Here is a 17,636-nt window from a genome sequence, read left to right on the forward strand (position 1 = left end):
GTCGAGTCCATCACGCACTAACCATTTGCTTGTGACATACACTCAAACATATCAGCCATTTTCTTTACTTAGGCCACCTGCTACATCCCTGGAAATTCTGAGTCAACAAACACATCACACTGTCAGAATTTTGAGTGGAGGTGACCAGTCTCTTCACATTAATTTGATGCCAAGGCCCTTAAGCCAGTGGTAGCCACGAGGGCACCAAGCCACAGAAGGCATGACTAGAGTCAGAGATGGGTGGAGCACCAACATGAAGTAGCTGGGCTTAGTTACAATTACTTTATAAAACTTTTTAACATTATGACCACCAAATAACAATTTCAAAAGAAATTATTTAGTTACATCAGCTTTTCATGTAACTTATTCAAATTGCTTTGGTGTCTCTCCTTTCACAAACTCCATGGTGAAGCAATGTTATGGTTATTTTGGATAATCTTGTGCATTTGTAACAGTAGTAATTCGGGTTCACGGTGCATCAATGGCTGCAGTCATTTTGCACCTCATTCATTCTCTGCAAGTTTTTCCCTTGGCTACATGACACAGCCGTATACAAATATGCAGGTATTTGGAGGAGGCAACAACTTAGGTCATTTGCCCATTTGAGGGAAACAAGAGTGAATACAAACCCATCGTCACCATTCGCCTATTTGTAACAAAAGGGTGCCAAGGGGACCATGGCTTTTTGCTCTATCCACCTGACTGAGAGCCACACTTGGAATGCCATCCACAACTCATTATGGTATGGATCTGGCAGTCTGAGAAAAATCTCCAAGGAATGGAAAAACGACACTTTCCACCATACCATTCAAATCTCATTGCAGTACAGTAGACTCTCGCTATTACGAAGTTCACAGGACCGTAAAACCGGTGGTTCGTAATAACGAAGTTCATATGAATGTTTCTTTTAGGAATCTTCGAAAAAAACTGTACATGATAAACGCGATAAAATTACGAAGAAATATTTATATACAGGAAAATTCGTTTTGTTTCTCAACAGAAGAATGCGGCATGACTTAATCGAGGGTTGATATCTTCCTGAATACAGTAAGTCCGATATACGAACTAGATGCATTCCAATACCTTGTTCCTAAGTTGATAAAGCTAAGGTCCGCCCGCCGAGAGTTGTCGGATGACAGGCAGAATAGTCTAGGTCGGGGCAGCATTGCCAGGTAATAAAGGAAAATGCCTACAAAGGGCTCCGTGAAGAAAGGATCCGGAAGGGACGACGAGCGTGAAGGACCCAGAGGAAGAATCACTTTTTTTGGTGATTCGAAGAAAGGGCATGTTCTGGTGGATCAGGCTTATTTAGGTGATCTTTATGTATTTGACGTTGTATGACTAGGCAATGCTGTTAGGTGCGTTTGGGGGACAGCGATTAGCTGTAAACCGTGCTGGCGCCCCTCTTATGTGCCATCATCGGACAACTCTCGCTGGTCGGACAGTGTGTAAGGCATCGAGGTGTAAGGTTATCCTGCAGAATGCATCACTGCATAATAATTGTGCGCTAACTCACGCTTGTAACGAACTGATCTAGCTGGGTGTGCAATGCAGCCGGAGCCGAAAAAAATCACTCTCCATGGCAATGAAGAACAGGTCAAACGCTCAACAGTTCCTTACTTCACACCGTATTCAATGATACTTTGTTCAGATTATGCCCAGAGTGTGAGTTCCTCTACGCCGCACTGTGTAGCAACAGCCATATCAAAAGGTGCCAAATTCGAAATTTTTGAATGCTGGTTTCTCTGAAAGTTCGTAAATCGAATGAGTGTAGGAAGAGGGCTATCTGTACATCAAATTTACGAGCTGTAATGAGTCAGTCACCATGATTCCCCAGGAATGAAGCTTATTATATGATGTTGCGTGTATGGTGAAGAAAGAACCATAATTGATGCTCTTGGTCACAGTACACGAGGAGAACTTAAATGTGGCACGATTATAAGAACTTAACATAGTGAATATCCACCTAAGTGCCATTGCTTATGCGTGGACCTTCGTAATAAAGTTCATTTTGTAACTGCTGGGACCGGGACTGAGGTTCACAATTTCGTAAAAACAAAAATTTTGTAGTAGCGTTTCTTATCCTATAGCTTGGATAGGCCTTTTCGTCGGGACCAACGATTTGCTTCGTAATGACGAGAACTTCGTAATAACGTTGTTCGTATTAATGAGAGTCTACTGTATTGAGAATGTAATGATTACTTTCATGAAACCATGAGTAGATAACAATTAATAGCTTCATTTTTTACATGCAATGATTACAAGAACAAATTACCTCACATGTAATTGTAACCAGTAAATCATTAACTTTTACACAATTCCTTTTTCTCAGTTACTATCATACCAACCTCTGACTACCGTAGGTACCTCTGTTACAAGGTTAAACATTCTAACTCAGCAATGAGATCCATGTGCTTGAACTCTTCAGGTGAATTTGTAAATCTAGCTAGCAGTTTGTCTCGCTTTTCATTATTTTCTCCATAGTAAAGTTGAATTTGGTTTGCAAGGCAAGTTGCTTCCTTGGAGTCCTATGAAAAATGAAGAACACAACTAAATAAAATGAAATATTATCAAACCAATGATTAAACAAGATTCATAGACATGGATGTAAAGATATAAGCATTAATTAAGAATTAAGATGAGAACATATATGTATACTACTATCACAGCTTATATTGAGTACCGCAGCATGAACAGCAAAGAAAGACTCAGGATTCCAAGCCATTGAAAGGCTTTTTGGTTTGGAAATGACAGACTTGGCAATCACAGAGGCTGTTACCCAGCTAGAATTCTGAGAAAACTTCCTGCACACTATTCACCACGAAAGCATCCAAGCCTTTATACACAGTAAAACCAGACAGAGATGGAGTTAGGTTCCTCAAAATTACATCATGAGGTTTTCTTGACATTTTCCAAGGATGCCATTGCATGTGTTGCATATACTTATATGATATAAAACAGGATGGCATCCCAAATAATGTCAGGAATTTACAAGATAAGTTCCTGACATTTTCTCACGCAAGTCAGCTGTAGACCTTCAGTACATCATGAAATCCTAAGAATCTTTCCATATGAAGAGGATTACAATAATATTTGAACATATATTAATGGAATATCTAATGTTATACCCATGGATATAAACTTCTAATTTTCATTCACCATTATTTTGCAAAAAATTAACTTCCATTGGTAAAAATTTCCTACGTTAACATTTCCAATCATTTCTGTTTTTATGGTCGTATTTAGCGCTATTATCATGTATAATATCTGTATAACTTTTTTGGACATAAAAGGACCAAATATGAATGATAGAAGTATTTTAATGAAACATGTAGTCAAAAAATACCAAGAGGTTCTTGGCTTAATATAGTCAGTGATGTAACTTGGTGTTTCTTTAAGTTCATAAATTTGATAAAATGCAAGAGGAAAATTTTAAGAAGTAAGATTGTAACTTACCAAAACATTTTTATCAAATTCTCCTCTCATTAAAACAATGCCCTTATCCTGCATCATTTCATCATAATAGACCATTGTTAAACACTCAGGAGCATTCTCCTTAAAAGCCTAAAAAATCAAAATAATATGAAAACTCAATCACTCTGAGGCCAATGTCAAAATAAACACATTTCCAGCGAAATACAGGCAGGGACACACATTTAGAGCAAAACTAACTCACCTGATAATTAATCAGAGATGTGAAATGGATTTCATTGTTGTTGAATTGAAACATCATGAACTCATATCCTTGTGATCTTGGAAGAGGAAGAACAAACTAAAATCAAGAATTAAAAGGATGTCACATATCACTTGCTACATTGATATTTAGAGTGAACAAAGTTTCCAACAACAAAACCATGCTTACAAGAGGGTGCATTTTACTTTTCCATCGAATATTAAGGTAAACATCTCTAGGTACAACTCCTGCTATACCATCCTTGCTGCTAAAATATTTCGTCCAAATCTGCAAGTTAAATATTAAATGGTATAAATAAAGGGAAGCATACATGTAGCTAGATAGCCAGCAGTATAACAAGAGGTGATATTTTTCATGTGGCACAAGAATCATGCCAAACTATTCTCTAAAATCCATTCTCGTATTTTGTATTTCAGCTAATTTACCTCCTGAATTTCTTCCTTTGTTTTATCTTTTATTAAATCCACTTTCATGACGTCATTCAAAATCTAAAGGAAATAAAAGAAAAAGATATTAGAAATTATTGACAATGCACTATCATTTCAAATTTACCTATTACCTTAAGCTCTCTAAATGTCAACATTTATCCATTTTTGCAACCTCAAACTACCTACTATAACCAGGTGAGCAAACCAAAACATTTCCTAGGCAGAGGTAAAAAAGAGAGTGTTACTTTCTCATCCCATTTATGCTTAATTTCTATCTCCAAAGCCAGGAGTGCCAAGAAATTCGCCAATACATATATGTATACTAAAACTTAACACTCATTAAATCCACTCAAGAGGATACAGTTCCAAAGATAAATTATTTCACTTAATGAGAGTTATATAAAAACTTACCAAATGCATAGATTTTTTACTTATAATTGCTATTTGCTAGTTGACTGGAATGTAATCATACTGTTTAGTAATCCAGCAATTATCACATGAAAAAGTCCACTGATATTTTTTTGCTGAGCTATAGCAAAAAAAAAGATAAATTTAACACTGTAAAATATAAAAAGTAAATAGTTTTTTATTTCAATAATATCTTCCCACCACACAAATCCATCAAAAATATGATAGACTCTTAGTATTTCAAAGCAATAGTCTATCAGAATTTAGAGGCTTTGGAAATAGCCAAAGGGCTTATTTTGCCTAATAAAAATGCATGTGTGTATGGCTCAGCAATAGCATTCTTAAGTTAATTATGGACTCAATTTTAAATGCCAAGAGTGCAAGGCATAAAAGCATTATTGTTGTTCGGTCCAAATCACACACCACTGCACACACTCCACCACCTTGTATTTACTTTCGAGGATTGTGTCATCCACTAGAGTGCATTACGGTATGCTAAAACCATTTTACCAGCCTTAGGTTGCGGTCGCATCCCCTGTGATTTTAAAATGGATAATTTAATGACCAAGAAAATTACATGGCCGTCTATCGAGTATCCTACATTTGGCCATCGAAGAGACTTCGCCCCCAAAAAACTCTCCCGACCTATTAGGATGCCTTGTGTTATTAATTTCAATAGAACACTGAGTAAGTAAGGAAAATCAGCAATGAAAAAGTGAGCTTTCGTATTCTATATACTTAAGTGGCATGATGGCTCTCAAAAACATTTTTGATAGGGCATCTATCACATGGGTATCTTTCTACGGAAACATTCAACTCATTCATACATTCAATAATACGTATAGTAATCCTAGAAAATCCTACATTCATGAAAGCAAGTACCAAGCTATAAAAGATACTTATTGAACACAAAGGGGAATCCAGCAAATTTTGTCCATATTTTGGCATGCAAATGTGTACAGGACATGAAATTTATCTGTAAATAGACCCCAAACCTGTGAAAGTGCCCAATAAAAATTGACTGTATGTATGCTGCACGCAGCAGAATTCCTACAATGGTTCAATCTAAAAATTATATGGAGAAATAATGGAGATACTGGGGCATATCATAAAGAGACTGCAAAGATAAAAAAGACTTGCAAGATAATCCTCCTCCTTAAAGAAAGGAAACTCCATTACTGCATCACACGATGAATCTGAGACTTGCGAAAAAAGAAATCCAAATAGCTCTGACAATACATATTTATGAACAGTGTATTCAATTTACAGTACACTCCTGTTTATCCAGGCTAATGATGGGGAGAGACGGCACAAATAATCGGAAAACACGGATAACCCAAACTTTCACTTGAATGTATTGCAATGTTCATAATTTACCAAAAACAAACAATATATTATTATTTATGCAGTTATTCTATTATTTAGGGGGGTTCCCGGACTCAATGAGAGATTTTTTGCCACTTCGTGATCTTTTTAGCGGCTACAATATGGTTGTACTTGTATTATTAATGCTCCATGTAAGGCCTGGTTTCGAAAACCACACATCGGTGGCTGTGTGATCACGGATACTGAAAAGTGTTTGCACAAATGCTTCGAAACCACAACTCGATGTCGGAAACTACACTGTCAGGCACCACGCCACATAGTTGCATCTCCCATAAGTTGCCCGGGTTGCAACTGCTGCGGGATGTGTATCTGTGATCACGGAGCGCGGTCGCCCACTGCGAGGCTTGGAAAACAGGAACACGGTGCTCCCGTGATGTATAGCGATTGCTTCAGTTTACAATGGGGATTCTAACGGAAATAATAATCCCGGTGTATCCTCGCATTAAGGTAGTAATTCCGATGATTTTGCGTCCCATTTTATTTTTTTGTAAATATCGTGGAAAAAATTGAGCAAGAGTAAAAATCATGCACGAATAATCCGCAACCCGGATAGACCGAAGCCGGATAATCGGGAGTCTGCTGTACTTTCTGAAGGAATCTTCGTGCCTTATGAGAAATACGCTTCAAAGGACCTCACCTCAGAGCAACCGGTATAAACTATCCGATTGCACAGCAGCGCCTACAGTGCCACGTGTCCTTGAACATATTGTTACTTAAAGAAAAAGGATAAAAAGGAAATAGAAGTTATGGATCGATATAAAATTAGAAGATAAAAGAACCCCAGCAGTGTTAAATTTTAAAAAATATAGCCAACAGGATAAAGTACTCGGCATACATTATAATGGTAGATAAGATGATACATTAGTGATAGAAAGGGTTAATTCCAAAAGTTCTAGGAAATTACTGAGGAAGAACATTACCAATTATCAAAGAACCCACTTCTGTATACCTTTGCCATGTGTCACCAAGCTCAGAATCATCAAAAGGTATAGTCTAGTATTTTATCTCACTTTATTGAGCAAGGAATGTCACTCATACACTTGAATGCAGTTAGTTTTGAAGGCACAAATACTAATATTAGCAGGAAAAAAGATGAGATTTGGTAACTTGAAGTTTCTGCTGGCCGACCACATGAGTGGGCTGTCTCCCTGAATTCTATAGGATTACCTTTCCAATGGATTTTCCAGCATTTGAATCACCTTCTATATTATTCTACCACCAATAGCAATGAATCTCGTTAACTTTGAGCAAATGCCAATAGACTTCCAAAGATGATCAGCCAATAAACTGTGCAGCTCCAGAACCATGAAACATAATGTGTGAAGACTGAGTGTATCTTTTTCTTATTTATGTGGAGCGAGCTAAGTGTAGCCATACTGGGACCAACTGAAAATAATGCTTTTATGGCTCACCCAGTTGAATACAACTACATTAACCTCAAGCATGATAATACTGAGCTGTAGATGCATTTTCATTTAGCAAAAATCCCTTTGCCTACTTTTCAAAACCTATGTATCCATCATGGATCCTTAAGGAATTATAGAGATTTGTTTTCGAATTACAAGAAATTTGGTATTTTTTGTATTTACAACATATTGGCTTAAATTGGAGGATAAAATTAAAATAATAATTTTGTCTTGTACAGTAATATATATATCATATATTTTCTTTGCTACAGCAATGATATGAGGGACAGTCCTTTAAAAAAATATGAAAAAATTGGTGATGTTCAAAAGTCTTGATTGTTCAAAAGGCCTGGTTACACGGTACATTAACACGTACAAGTTAATGTCAGTTTGCATGAATGATTTCAGTGGACCGGAATGGAAATGTACGAATGCATGAACCAAATTAGAACATGTTCCATTTTCTGTGCATGCATTCGCACAAGTTGAGTGGTTACACGGTGCATTTTGGCGTTCATTCTCGCATTCATACATTAACCCATACGTGTTAATATACCGTGTAACCAGGCCAAAAACTTTGAGCAATCAGAAGATATTATCAATTTTGAATGACATTTTTACCATTTTTATTTTTCACCCATCACAACTTTTCCTCACTATAGCAACTTTGAAATAAAATGTTCAACTTTTTGGGCACCACTCTTAAAGATACATATTCTACAGCGGTAAAACTTCCATAAATCAAAACTTAACGGACCTATATTTAGGCACTTCCATACAGAAAGGGTCAAATTAAATAGGTGACACTGACTGCAAGTCCAAATGGATACTTTTTTTTTTGCAGACAAAAGACACATTATGCATTGATAAGCACTAACTAAGCACATCTAACTCTCAAGTGGATTTTACCTTCTGATGTGCAATTATGCCTGAAGATGTTGAACTAACATCACTCTTTGGTTTGGATAAAGTTGACATCTGGTTCGACTTAGAAACTGAAGCCTGGGATTTTGCTTTCGAACTTTTTTGATACTCTTCCCACCGTGTCACTAACACATCAGGCGATTCTCTGAAATTAAAATGCTAATGAATTGAGGCGTATAGTAAATGAGAAGATGAGCATAGAGAAAAATGATGAAAAATTATTAACTAGAGAGTAAAATTTTCATAACACCAGTACATATATTGAGCTCGATTATATCGATCTAGATATTATGAATTAGGCAAATGAACGTTATGATGTGAGTAACTCTTTTCCAAGAATATTAGTAATAAGATCGAACTATACAAAGTGGATCATGAAATTATACTTAGAGAATAATATAAACAATGCTTTATAAAACGCGAAAGCACAACGATGCATCCAAGGAAATAGCAGGGAAAAGCAACAGCAAATACAAGCGTGAAATTACTAAATAGCCAAAGACCTCAATTTTGGAATTGAAAGAAAAACGTCGCAGAAGTAGAAGTTTCCGGACGCATTCATAAAGCACAACCGAAAAAAGTTTTAGAATGAGTCCTCATTGGAAAGTTATTAAAACGGTAATGAATTCACTTACTGCCGAATTTCCGAAATTTTCTTCTGATACTTTTCATAATATGGGTTTTTCTCCAGGGTTTCTATGGCTTTATCAAGTGCAGTTGGAGTCGTCATGATGTACCTAGCACCCTTGAGTAATTTTTTCGAAGAACAGACGATACCACATATATTTTGTTCTGAGAGTCTAAATAAAATACTCTTTAACATATTCATTAACAGTGAGCGACATGAACAAACAGAAGAATTCAATTCATACTAAACAACAAATATTTTATCACGATTCACACGACGGGTCTCCCGCATTCACCATGCCCTCAGTTTTTAAGGGACACGGGCGACCAGGCGACACGGGGACACGGGATTCGGCGATTCGGCCGTCTGCAACAAAAGACAGACGAAAATGGCGAAGGATCATGTTGCCCTCCTCCCTTTCTTCATCTTCCCCCTCTTCTGAGACATTTTGAGAAACATATGTATCATTTATTAAAAAAGAAAATCTAATGTTCTGTATCTATTGCTATATTTACAGCCTCCTTGCTATTGCCTTTCTCTCATTGATGGATGAATTATGATGTATTCACTGGTTTGATAATGTAGAGGGAAAGAAATTCTTCTTACACGTTTCCCATGTTTCTCCGCATCTTGTCAGTGTCAATGTTAACAGTATTACCTTCACCGGCAATAATATCATTGTAGTTACTGCTTATCACCTTTGTGAATGTGGCATCTCTGATAAGATACACGAATGAACTATCAAGTCATTGATTGATCTAGTTATCGCCGCGTTATTTTTCTTTGCTCACCATGTCTCTCAAGTTCTGTGCTAATTTGTCCTTCATGTTCCAAGAGAGTTCTTCGATTCTTGAAAGGTATTTGTCCGCCAAAAGATGTGGATTCAAAGGGGTTGAATATGCGTTCCCATATTGTGATCATATCTCTTCTGTTGTTGATGCCAAATCTCAAGCTGGCGTTGAACAGATTCTCATCAATGTTCCACAAGGTGAGCCCCTCCATAGTTCATAGATTAATGAGATGCTTCATTATGCCATTTTCATTCTTCATTGCGTTCATTTATTTGAGTATCTTTACTGTGTAGTTGACGAGTGATATAAGAATGCTCATTTTAAAGTAGTTGGGTCTATATTACTAGGCTTTGGAAACAAGTTTATCAATTTTTAGTAACGATGCAACGTATATGTTGAACCTAATTTTTATAAAAATTTTCAATAATGTATGTAATTTGACTTCAGGAAATAGAAATTTGAAGGCTTAAGAAGTTATATACATGCCCTTAAGTACAATTGTACCTATACATTTACAGTGAATCATGTACCTACACTTACAGGGCCATTCATAATCGTATTTTTGTGTGTTATATTTTGAAAAATGTAAGCCCTAAGTCCATATTGAATCATAGCAAATAGAATTTTAGGGTGGGGAGTGCTTCATTGCTTTCCTCAGTGCCTTGGTGCAACGCCTCTGGCAAATAATGCGTCTAAGGTCGGATAGGTGTAGACAAGAGGCTATTAGATATTCATCAATTATTTTTAAACTTTTTTAGTAAAGCTGGTGGAAGAAAAACTTTCACTCCCCTCAACCTATCTCTAATACCCTATTCTGCCTCTGTCTCGTCAACCCATTTCATCGGGGGTGGAATTTTCAATTCTGGCATTACATGGATGGCATCAGTGGTAACTAAAGGGAGAAAGTGAGTTAAATCAGCATCATTTCATTCTTTGGGTAAGATCAGGATGGTTGTTTTAAGTTGGGAATGTGTAAGTGAAGCTGTGTTTTTTCTCCTGAGGGAGACTGCACATCTTACCTCTTGCTCCATCTAGTTGATTAACTTTGAGAAAAGAATTGATCCCCTCTAAAATTGTAGAAACACTGCATATTCTGCCAATTGCATTGTTGCCTTATATTAAATTATTTTCATTCGCCTTCTGTGTGGTCCTCACTACTGTGTGGTGGGTTTGACAGCTTGAGATCCAACGCGTATGGTGAGTGGGGCTGCCACCCCTTCCTGCTCCCCACCCCATCTCCCTCCAACACCGACGTCAATTGTTCAGTCAGACTGAGTTCCTGCACCACATGCTCTGGCAATCTGCTGCCAGACAGCGCCGCCATCCACTGCTCAAATTTTGTCTAGTTTCGTTCACGGACGTGTCTGCTCTGGGTTCTTGTCACTGCTGCCTCCCGTGGTATAATTCAATAACTTCCCTTACACATAATTTGGATAAAAATAACCCTCTTTACCCTGGATTTTCATTACCCTTCCAGTCACATAACACATTTCAGCAGCTGCCTGTAAAGCTATCGGGAACAGATCCTTCATTTCAAAACCACACATATATTACACTCTGCACTGATCCATTTTAATAAAGCTAAAGTCAACTATCACAAAATGAAATGTTAGTCAAATACAGCACATACTATTTTGATGTATAATTATTGTGATATTTCAGGTGATGCTAGCCTTGGAGAACTAGGCCATGCTGCATTGCCTGAGAAAAAAACAGTCTTTGAAGAAAATATTAAATTGTCAATTGAGTATGCGAAGGCTCTATCATGCAAGAGGTAAAATAACTGTCATATTGAATTAATCATTCAAAAAATAATCCCATGCTGGGTAAGACAATTTGTTGTCTTCAACAACAGTTGGGTAGCTGCAACTTCCTTTTTCTAAAAAAAAATGGGGAGTAAGGGAATGTGGGGAATTAACTGATTAATTAGATGACAGTGCAACAGAGGACTTGAAAAAAGGTAAACAGGAAATAGATAAACTCATTGCCCCTGGCAAGTGTCAAAAAAGCACTTGATCAATCCCTTTCTTTTTAATCCCTCCACATTTATAACAAATGAGTGGAAAAATCCCTCTGGGAAATTCCTTTACCTGGACCTTTTATCTCCAGCAGAGATCTGAAATTGCCCAGTGAGAAATGGGTGGTGGAATCCACGTGGAACCCACGTGGAATCCACGTTGAGTGGTGGATATTTGGTGGTGGTGGATATTGAGTGGTTGGACCCACGTGGAATCCACGTTGATTTCAAGTGGATTTGTGGTGATTATCATAAAATGTTAAACAGAATTTCTAATTTGTGGAACTTATCTCTCTGGTGACATTGTGTCATTTATCATCCTGAAACCACGCTAGTTATGTGAAAATGTATCGCACATTCTATTTTTATATAATTCGTGGAAAGGCAGCCATGAGAGCACATGAAAAATCGTAGACACATATATAGAAGGTTTAGATATAGAGTGGTTGAGGTTTTAATGGTTTAAGGACAGCACCTACTGCTGTTTTAATTTTTCCACCAAATTTCCACGTGGGTTCCACGTTGATTCCACGACCAAAAACACGTGGTATCCACGTTAATTCTCCACGTGGGTTCCACGTGGATTCCACCACCCATTTCTCACTGGGTGTGCTATTTGTGAGTGATGCAATGCATTCAGCGTATAATACTTTCAGTGAACAATTTTGGAAATATGTATGGTTCATTTCTGCCAGCAGTTAAAGACGTAAATGGCCCTATTTAGGCATCCTCACTTCAGATTCTGGATGTGCATTCACTTATATGAACTTGAATATACCTATTAACCATCCAAGCCACCAAAGCATCTTTTTCCCCCATTGACATTTCGTCTAATAGCAGGATGAGATGCAATGATGCTGGTGGAAATACGTATGATATGGTCACCCCTTTTTCTTTTTCACAGTACATACATTCTTTCTGCGCCCAAACAAGATTTTTATAATATTTTTCCCAATGTTTACCCTTTTACCACCACCTAGATATGGCCGCTATAAATTTATTCTGTTATGGTTGCATATTGCAGGTTTTAATTTGCATGTTGCTATAAGTGCATGAACTATTTTAAAAGATTTATTTCTAATGATACTCGGGGTGTATCAAGGTCATTGTTCTGGGGGGATGAGGGGCATAGTTTTAGTGGCCCCTTGGTGTCATGCAATAGTGGCTATCAGGTCATTTATGCATAGACAAGTGGCTTCTAGACATTCATCACTTATCTGTCAACATTAGTTTTTAAGCTGATGAAGTAAAACTTTTTAATTGGAGAGTCACTTTGAAGATGACCAATCTTTCCAATTTTTTCCTGAAATTATGGGGGAAACAGGGGGTGGTCACCCCTCTTAATCTTCCACTTATAATACTTCACTTTTACAGTTTACTTTAATTTTTCAGGGTGCACATAATGTCCGGGAAGGTGGTTCAGCCAACCAGCCTCAATATGACTACTTACGTGGAAAATTTAACGTATGCTGCGAATCTCATGGAAAAAGAGGGAATTGTTGCTCTTATTGAGCCTATAAATAACATAACAGTGCCACATTATTTTATGAACAGCTATAAAACAGGTTAGGCTTTACTGAGTTTTTTAGCCGCTGTCCCATTTCTCATCACCCAGTTGCAATAATTATATGCTGTTTTTGTGTGCAAATGAATGAATGAATGTAGGCCATAATGAATTAGGTTTTTTCCCTGTGCCAAAGATTGAATGCTTTCCATCATTAATGGAAGGGATGAGGAGTGATCATCACCCATACAATAAACTAATACACTGTCATTCCTTTTAACTTAATGAGACCCCCCTCTTAGTTAGCACTGCACTTGACCATCTGGCCCATTTTTGATGCCTCTAGTTGAATAAATCTGTGGTAAACTAATAGAATTCACAATGAATTCATGAAAGAATATATCATTTCAGTAGAGATTTTACCATGAATACTGAGTTCTGTCATTAATCTCAAAACATAACAGACAGATGACCAAATTGCATGTTCAGTCAATGTTAACCCTTTTGTTTGGGAAGCACTCTCTGTGGCACCCAGGCTGCATCATGACTGACAATTCCATACATTGCGGGAGAATAGCAATAATCCTGAGGAATCATGATTTAGTCTCTAGATTTAAAATTGTGACCAATACCCACAACCTGGTCCTGGACCAAAGAATCACATCCCTTGAGAAGCTGTGCAAAGGCATGTAAAAAGTAGTCTGCTCCTACTGAAAATCATATGTTGGAGAAACATGCCAAGGAATGGCAGCTAACATTTAAGTATTTAAGTTATAAGTAGGAGCATTTAAGAGCCCTAAAACAAAGCGCCATTTTAAAGCCATTGAAAAATGCATTTGAAGTGAGGAAGGACATACGATTGATATTAAAGGGGAAAAGATAGAGACAAAGAAGAGCTGCTACTATCCAGAGTTGTATCTACATTAGGGAAGCCTTACAAATGCACAAGACCAATAACACAAGCAGAAACCTTGGCTACCCAATCAGCAATGTGCGGAAGAGGTTGCTGATCAATCAGTGCTCCGAGGAAGGACTTCCACTGCTACACGAAATGGTGAAAAATCAAGACTTCTCACATTCAACCTGAAGTTGAAAGCAGGAGCATCAATACTCACAAATAGTTTTCAACTTGACTCAAGATCAAAAAGTGCTGCTCACATATCCCTAGTAAAAGTCACATTCCTATTCCATCCTAGTCACATTGTGTCAGATTGATGATAGGTGACTTTAATTGTTCTCTGTTTTCTTGCATTTCCTTTGAAACATGTATTTGTAGTCCTGTAAGTTTGGAAATTTTATCTCCATAGAAATTAAAGTGCATCAGCTGAATGAATCCATTGGCTCTTAGTGAAGCCTGTTATCTTGCCTTGGCTGCTTAAAGAAGTGCAATTTCATCGTTAGTGGAAGTGAGAGGATAACTCATAGGTCATAGCTTGATGAAAATCCATAATTAGTTTAAAAACTCCAAAATCAGTGCAATAATAGTTTTTGTTTTACACCTGAGTCTGTAAGTTAATGGAGAATTTCAATATATGGATATTTTTAGATAAAAAACTAAGAGTGATTTGTAAACTTCAATAATTAATGCTGAAAATTTGTAACTCATAAAAATTTTACCAAGTTAAGATTTTGACTTTGTATTTTAACAAAAGAGCTGTGCTTGGCCGGGGTTAGTTTGACTGCATGTAGTTATTTTATGCTGCATTGAGCGATAAAGTTGCCCTACCTGCAAACAGAGTTGTATCTACATTTATTTTGGAACTCATCCAATTGGTTATAGATTCGTTGAACGATTTTGTAGAAGAATTGAACTTCCATTGATCCCTTTATTTACAGCATTTTAGCCAAAAGCTAGTTATCATTATTCTTCCTCTTTTATTATTTTTGGGGCATTTTCTATTGAAAATATCTGTGCATCATTAATTTGTATTCTTAATTACAGCCCTGGATGTGGTAAAGACTGTTAACAGCCCTAATTTGAAAATAATGATGGATTTATTTCATTTACAAATCATTCATGGTAACCTCACAAATAACATCAAGGACTATTTGCCCTATGTTGGTGAGTGAAATTCACTTCTGTTGTAATTCATTGGATTTATAATAATAATGTTTATTAGGGGCATAATCTCCTTAAAAATGATACAATTATCATTAAAATAGATCAATAATGATAAAAAAATATTAAGACTACAATCGGCATAAAGACTCTTGGGTGTGACACCGAAAAATGGTTGTAATTAATGGCGTTACAATGCACTTTAATACTTATATGTATCTCTTTTATTAGTATTTTCAAGTTACTATTGAATAGGGATGGACGGATCTAGGATTTTTTTCGTATCCGGATTCGGATCGGAACCTTGACTTTTGGAGCCGGATCTTTCGATAAATATCAGATTTCCATCGATGAGATATTTTCGGATCCAAATGCATTTTCAAATTTCTGCTATAAAACGAAGTAATTATTCAAGTTTATTCTGGGTACATACAATCAAAGGAATGCTTTTTAGATTTTCATACACATTTTAATATTTTTATAAATTAAAAATCATTTTTATAGGCTTTCAAGTTGTTTTTTAAAACATCTTCACATGCTCAGGACCTAAACTGTTACGCTTGGGTTTGGAAATGAAAATAGGAAAAATCTTCGGATAAACCACTGACCAGTGGCTTAGCGAGAGGGGGAAGTCTGGGAGGGGGACCACCACCCAAGAAAACTTAGTGGCAATCAATTAGAGCTGAAAAATAAACTGAAATATCATTAGGAATGCATTGCATTTGGTCTAATTCTTTTTTAAATCTCGTGCATTTCATCTAATTGTCAAAGCTATCGAAATATTTTCGGGCATTTGTCGTCTAGAAATGGAGAATTGAAGCAGGTAGGCCAAAAAAGGTCATTTGGTGAGATGGGGTAGGGATGAAACACGCTTCAATTGTTCTCGTGTGATTTGATATTTTCCTTAGAAGACAATGATTTATGGTCCGTGTGATTTCGGAAACAAAAAGAAAACAACAAGCACGGGCTGATGGACGGCTGAGGGTGGTTTTCTGAAATCTGCGACGTAGTTACTTTTGATGTGGTTATTATCCTATGATGCTGAGATTCCCCCGATGACTGCTCAATCTCTTGAGAAGAGTCACACTATGTGCCAGTCGTATTATGCGTTTTTTATTTTCCACGGCTGAAATTCTGCTACATAACCTCTGCGAGAGCTTTCAAACAAAACGGTTCATGAGCATGACAAGAATCGCATGCGACTGCACATTTGAAGAGAGAATTGGAACTCTTTCCACCCTTATGGAGCGTTGCACTCACCCACTGAAGCTATTATTTAAAATTTCGGATCCAGATCTGATGTCTTCCACGACTTTGTATCCGATGAAGGGCAATATCCGCCGATATTTGGATCCGAGGTATTCGATCCGACCATCCCTACTATTGAATAAAGCATGCTTATTTATCATATTTTTAAAGAGAAAATTTGCTTTTAGCCTTATGAATTCAATTTTAAACCTTAATTTTATCTCAGGTCTTTCATTCATTTTTGTTCAAAGCAATTTATATTGATTTAATTCAGGATTACTTGTTTTCAATGTATTTAGGTCACATCCAAATTGCTCAAGTTCCCAATAGAAATGAGCCAAACACACCTGGGGAAATGAATTTTCCATACATCTTTTCTCTGCTGAAAGATTTGAAGTATGATGGCTGGATTGGTCTCGAGTATAAGCCATTGACTAATACTGTGAATGGTCTGTCCTGGATACAAGAGTATGGCATTGTACTATGAGGATTGCTACAGTGTACTCTGCTCAAGAAGCTCTGAAACTTGGTGCTTCAATTAGACACTGTGATGTATGTATGGATTGCAAATAAATATATTTTCATTTCTTAAATTTTTTATTCATGGGAAAGTCTCACAGCAGTGCTTTTTCAATCACAAGCACTGGAGAGTGTAAACTTATGCAGTATCCTCTGCTCAAACATGAATTTACATTTTTAACATTTTCAAGGATGCCAATGTTTCTGAAGATATTAGAGTATTTAGTCTTGATCTTTAGATCTTTGATTAATTATCTCTCAAAACAGTGGTAAATTTGTTAGCAAAAAATTTGCTTGCTGAAATTTTGCTTAAATTCACGAAAATTCATCTTCAAAGACCCCTACTTATAATTTGTTAAACTTCATTTTTTTGAGTGGTAGTAAATTAATTTAGAGGTAAATCTTGTATTGCAGTTACTCAGCTTGCTCACACTTACCTCCAACAATTAGCACTAGTAGCAGTTGCACTCAGTCATCCTTTGATCAAGTTGCCAGTTTTTCTATTTGCGTATATTTCTTGATCTGCACTCAAATCTACCTTTGGTGGAAGGATGGATTGTTAGGGCCTAATTAAGCTTTTAAAAATCAATATGTTCAAACAAAACAATATTTCGAGGCATCCAT

The 17,636-nt window shown here is 36.8% G+C and overlaps 2 protein-coding genes across 2 annotated transcripts; one reads left to right on the forward strand and one right to left on the reverse strand.

Annotated features, from left to right (window-relative positions):
- Positions 1–2,115: 2,115 nt before the first annotated feature.
- LOC124170610 (ATP synthase mitochondrial F1 complex assembly factor 1) lies at positions 2,116–9,214 on the reverse strand. Its single transcript, XM_046549437.1, has 7 exons — positions 8,882–9,214; positions 8,232–8,391; positions 4,120–4,182; positions 3,863–3,961; positions 3,677–3,772; positions 3,457–3,564; positions 2,116–2,528 (listed from the first exon to the last, which is right to left on the reverse strand). The coding sequence occupies exons 1-7, from the start codon at positions 9,073–9,075 to the stop codon at positions 2,373–2,375; spliced, it is 876 nt and encodes a 291-aa protein (XP_046405393.1). The 5' UTR covers positions 9,076–9,214; the 3' UTR covers positions 2,116–2,372.
- An 87-nt stretch (positions 9,215–9,301) lies between these two features.
- Positions 9,302–17,080, forward strand: LOC124170611 (putative hydroxypyruvate isomerase). The gene is made up of 5 exons (XM_046549438.1): positions 9,302–9,862; positions 11,328–11,439; positions 13,075–13,247; positions 15,129–15,248; positions 16,793–17,080. The coding sequence occupies exons 1-5, from the start codon at positions 9,667–9,669 to the stop codon at positions 16,978–16,980; spliced, it is 789 nt and encodes a 262-aa protein (XP_046405394.1). The 5' UTR covers positions 9,302–9,666; the 3' UTR covers positions 16,981–17,080.
- Positions 17,081–17,636: the final 556 nt, after the last annotated feature.

The sequence above is a fragment of the Ischnura elegans genome, chromosome X, assembly GCF_921293095.1.
Source record: "Ischnura elegans chromosome X, ioIscEleg1.1, whole genome shotgun sequence".
Classification (NCBI taxonomy): Eukaryota; Metazoa; Arthropoda; class Insecta; order Odonata; family Coenagrionidae; genus Ischnura; species Ischnura elegans.

Bases quoted from the DNA above. Each gene is read 5' to 3' on its own strand.
- LOC124170610 (XM_046549437.1), bottom strand. From the start codon at position 9,075: ATGAATATGTTAAAGAGTATTTTATTTAGACTCTCAGAACAAAATATA. The intron at 3,962-4,119 runs GTAAATTAGCTG...TTTAACTTGCAG, and splicing joins CAAAGGAAGAAATTCAGGAG to ATTTGGACGAAATATTTTAG. The intron at 2,529-3,456 runs GTAAGTTACAAT...CATTTTTCATAG, and splicing joins AATTTGATAAAAATGTTTTG to GACTCCAAGGAAGCAACTTG.
- LOC124170611 (XM_046549438.1), top strand. From the start codon at position 9,667: ATGTCTCTCAAGTTCTGTGCTAATTTGTCCTTCATGTTCCAAGAGAGT. The intron at 9,863-11,327 runs GTGAGCCCCTCC...GTGATATTTCAG, and splicing joins TCTCATCAATGTTCCACAAG to GTGATGCTAGCCTTGGAGAA. The intron at 11,440-13,074 runs GTAAAATAACTG...TTAATTTTTCAG, and splicing joins AAGGCTCTATCATGCAAGAG to GGTGCACATAATGTCCGGGA.